This window comes from Lotus japonicus, chromosome 3 (assembly GCF_012489685.1).
Source record: "Lotus japonicus ecotype B-129 chromosome 3, LjGifu_v1.2".
In the NCBI taxonomy this organism is placed as follows: Eukaryota; Viridiplantae; Streptophyta; class Magnoliopsida; order Fabales; family Fabaceae; genus Lotus; species Lotus japonicus.
In genome coordinates this window covers 91,465,963-91,470,221 of record NC_080043.1, presented here as the reverse complement: position 1 = coordinate 91,470,221, position 4,259 = coordinate 91,465,963, and the positions used below count along the sequence as shown (strand labels likewise).

The 4,259-nt window shown below is 38.9% G+C and overlaps 1 protein-coding gene across 4 annotated transcripts; it reads left to right on the top strand.

Annotated features, from left to right (window-relative positions):
* The first annotated feature begins 230 nt into the window (after positions 1–230).
* On the top strand, positions 231–3,743 carry LOC130747343 (multiple C2 domain and transmembrane region protein 5). 4 transcript variants are annotated; one of them, XM_057600247.1, is made up of 3 exons: positions 231–344; positions 669–779; positions 1,224–3,743. In XM_057600247.1, the coding sequence occupies exon 3, from the start codon at positions 1,258–1,260 to the stop codon at positions 3,568–3,570; it is 2,313 nt and encodes a 770-aa protein (XP_057456230.1). In that variant the 5' UTR covers positions 231–344; positions 669–779; positions 1,224–1,257; the 3' UTR covers positions 3,571–3,743. The 4 variants fall into 4 exon arrangements, with proteins under 4 accessions (XP_057456230.1, XP_057456231.1, XP_057456229.1 ...); XM_057600248.1 differs by having other exon boundaries at positions 251–344; positions 722–779; XM_057600249.1 differs by lacking the exon at positions 231–344 and adding an exon at positions 421–439 and having other exon boundaries at positions 722–779.
* Positions 3,744–4,259: the final 516 nt, after the last annotated feature.

The window sequence follows — 4,259 nt, the reverse complement described above, 5'->3', positions numbered from 1 at the left end:
TGCGTGCACCTCGGGTTCGTGTCTTAAAAATCAGTAAACCAACACACACAGACACACAAGTTGCTGTATATTAACTTTTGCAAGGTTAGCTTATATTTAGTGACACAAAAAAAGTCTCAATGTTAGCTTATAATTAGAGACGGAGGGAGTATTTTTAATTTCCAGTGTAGTTTTCCACAGATCTCATACTCTCACCTCATAATGATAATAAATAAAAGTACCTAACTTCCAAATAAATCACATTACCTATAACATTTTGGTTTCCCATATATAGTGTTGCTTTTTGCATCTTGACTCCTGAGGTAGCAAGAAACCCACAGTCAAATTCAAACCCCCATTTCAAGGTTTATTACTCATTTTTTATTTTTACATATTTGGTTTGAGTTGTTGGACAAACCCTGTTTCAGTGAGTGCTATGTCATTGTGGTAGTTGAAGCTGGTGAATCAACATTTATTTGCTTTGTTTGAACTTGCTGTTTACTTGTGTTTCTGGTTTTTGTTGATCTCCTTTGTATGTGTTAGATCTCATCTATGGTACTATAATGCATGCTCAAACTCAAAAATCTCTATGTAAAACAGTTTGCACCATAGGGCATAGAACATTTGATTTGTGTTTCTTCTCTCTGCCATTGGTGTAGTATGCAGATAAAATGTTTGTTTCTATGCAGCTGAGAATCAGTGTACAATAGTAACACAGGTTTTGAATATTGTTGCTCTTCAGCTCAGGAGGTGATCTTGCATTTGCACAAGTATTTTTCCTGGCCTGGTTTCCCTGCCCAGTAAGAGCCTTTGATCTTTCTTCCTTTCTTTCTCTGCCATTTTAGTAATATTTACCTTCAGAGTTGCTTAGCGAGTGTTTGCATTAGCATTGGCATAATTGATTTTCGATAGAATTGATTAGGGTAAAAGTGAGTTGAAAGTGAAGTAATTTATGTTTGTTTAAGTTTACGAAAAAAATGATTTCTATTGGGCAATGTTGTTAAATCCAGTCATGAAATCAATTCTAGATGTCGATTGTCAAACATTTTTATAGCCACCTAAAAGTGATTATGGTCAATGAGAATTGATTTTAACGCTCCAAACGTGGAACCAAACACACACACACACACTTATTCACCTTAAGAAATATATGATCATTGAAGAAAGAATGAGTGATTTGTTCATGATTTGCATGTTTCCTTCATGCAAAGTGATTTACTGTTTGAAAATCCAAATTGATGCAGGTTAGTTGTTTGTTAAATCGTTTAAGAGAAGAAAATGCAGAAGCCACCAAATTCCCATGAGTTTGCCTTGAAGGAGACCTCGCCCAACATTGGGGCTGGGGCAGTCACAGGGGACAAGCTATCATGCACCTATGACCTGGTTGAACAGATGCAGTATCTATATGTTCGTGTCGTCAAAGCCAAGGACTTGCCTGCAAAAGATGTCACGGGTAGTCTTGATCCTTATGTTGAAGTGAAGCTTGGAAACTACAAGGGACTCACCAAGCACTTTGAGAAGAAGTCTAATCCTGAGTGGAATCAAATCTTTGCCTTCTCCAAAGATCGGATTCAAGCTTCAGTTTTGGAGGTGGTTGTGAAGGATAAAGATGTTATTGTAGATGACTTTGTTGGGAGGGTGTGGTTTGATATGAATGAGATCCCGAAACGTGTTCCCCCAGATAGTCCTTTGGCTTCACAGTGGTATAGGCTTGAAGATCGCAAGGGCCAAAAGGTTAAAGGAGAGCTAATGCTGGCAGTTTGGATGGGAACTCAAGCAGATGAGGCATTTCCTGATTCTTGGCATTCTGATGCAGCATTGGTTGGCCCTGAAGCAGTTGCTAACATAAGATCAAAAGTTTACCTCTCCCCAAAGCTTTGGTATCTTCGAGTCAATGTAATTGAAGCTCAGGACTTGGTACCGGGTGATAAAACCCGATATCCTGAAGTTTTTGCGAAGGTTCATTTAGGGAATCAGGTTCTAAGAACTAGAACATCTCAAAGCAAGACCATAAACCCAATTTGGAATGAGGACTTGATGTTTGTTGCAGCTGAGCCGTTTGAGGAGCCTTTAGTTCTGACTGTGGAAGACAGGGTTGGACAAAACAAAGATGAAATCCTCGGAAGGTGCATGATTCCATTACAGATGCTGCAAAGGAGGTTAGACCACAAGCCTGTGAACAGCAGGTGGTTTAATCTTGAGAAGCATTTGGTTGTTGAAGGGGAAAAGAAGGACATAAAATTTGCAAGCAGGATACACTTGAGGGCATGCTTGGATGGTGGATACCATGTGTTAGATGAATCAACTCATCACAGTAGTGATCTTAGACCAACCGCGAAGCAGCTATGGAAGCCAAGCATTGGGATTCTGGAAGTGGGAATTATAAGTGCTCATGGGTTGGTGCCGATGAAGACAAGAGATGGTAGAGGAACCACTGATGCTTATTGCGTAGCAAAGTATGGACAGAAATGGATCCGCACTAGAACAATCGTAGATAGCTTTAGTCCAAAGTGGAATGAGCAGTACACATGGGAAGTGTTTGACCCAGCCACTGTTATCACATTTGGTGTCTTTGATAATGCTCATATACAAGGAGGAGATGGATCCAAAGATTCTAGGATCGGGAAGGTGAGAATTAGGCTCTCTACTCTGGAAAGTGGTAGGATTTACACACATTCATATCCTCTTATAGTGCTGCATACATCAGGTGTGAAGAAAACAGGGGAAGTGCAATTGGCTGTCAGGTTTACATGCGTATCTTTCATCAACATGTTGTGTATGTATTCACAGCCATTGTTGCCAAAGATGCACTACATCCATCCTCTGTCTGTGATGCAGTTAGACAGTTTAAGGCATCACGGCACACAGATTGTATCAATGAGGTTGAGCCGGGCTGAGCCGCCGCTGAGGAAAGAGGTTGTGGAATACATGCTTGATGTGGATTCACACATGTGGAGCATGAGAAGAAGCAAAGCTAATTTCTTCAGAATAATGAAAGTTTTAAGCAGTTTGATAGCATTTGGGAGGTGGTTTGATCAGATTTGCAATTGGAAAAACCCCATCACATCGATACTAATTCACATCCTTTTCATAATATTGGTTCTTTACCCTGAGCTGATACTCCCCACAATTTTCTTGTACCTGTTCTTGATTGGGATTTGGAACTTCAGGTGGAGGCCAAGGCACCCTCCCCACATGGACACTAGGCTCTCTCATGCTGATGCTGCTTATCCTGATGAGTTAGATGAAGAGTTTGATTCATTCCCGACTTCGCGGCCAGCGGATATTGTTCGGATGAGATATGACCGTTTGAGAAGCATTGGCGGGAGGGTGCAGTCTGTTGTAGGTGACTTGGCTACTCAAGGAGAAAGGTTCCAGAGTTTGATAAGTTGGAGAGATCCAAGAGCTACCACTCTCTTTGTGACATTCTGTTTAATTGCTGCTATAGTTCTTTATGTTACTCCCTTTCAGGTTGTGTGTCTTCTCTTTGGCTTCTACGTGCTGAGGCACCCGAGATTCCGCCAGAAACTTCCATCAGTGCCGCTCAACTTCTTTAGGAGGCTACCTGCTAGATCAGATAGCATGTTGTGATCATGGATTCTGTTCAACTTGCTACTTTCTCATCCAGATTGTTTAGATAGTATGTAAATTGTCAAAACAGTGGGAATATTCATGTTGTTGCAGTTATGTTAATTTGAGTTCTGTCATCCAGATTGAATCTTACAGATTTTTCTTTACAAGAAAAATAGGTTCGCTTTTGCTTATCTAGGTGCATAGATTATGCAATAACATGCCAGAAAAATGCTCTGTCTGACAAACTCCATGCCAAGTGCCAACTATCTATTTTCTATGTCTAAAATTATTATTTTCAGGATAATTTGACTTCACCTGCATTACTAGAATTTCTTTTGCTCATAGAATTAATTGTCCAGAATAGATCTCCAGATTATGAGATAACGGAGAAAAGGTGGCTAAAAATGAGGCAGATGCAAAATCTAGCTTTTAGTTGAAAGATACTACTAGCATGTAGTGCTTTTTGAAATTCAAGCATTTTTTTATCAAGTAGTATTTGAGCTTCTAGTTTATTTTAATTAAATTTCTCTAATACTTCTTTTGGTTACAAAATACAGTAATGTTTATATATAAATCCAAAAATTGATTTGAAATATGACTTTTTCATTCATTTTAAAGAAATATAAGTTCATTCAGTTAAATTATTATCTAGTATCTACATTAATTTATATTATTTCATCTAATAAAAAAATATAAAATCATGATAA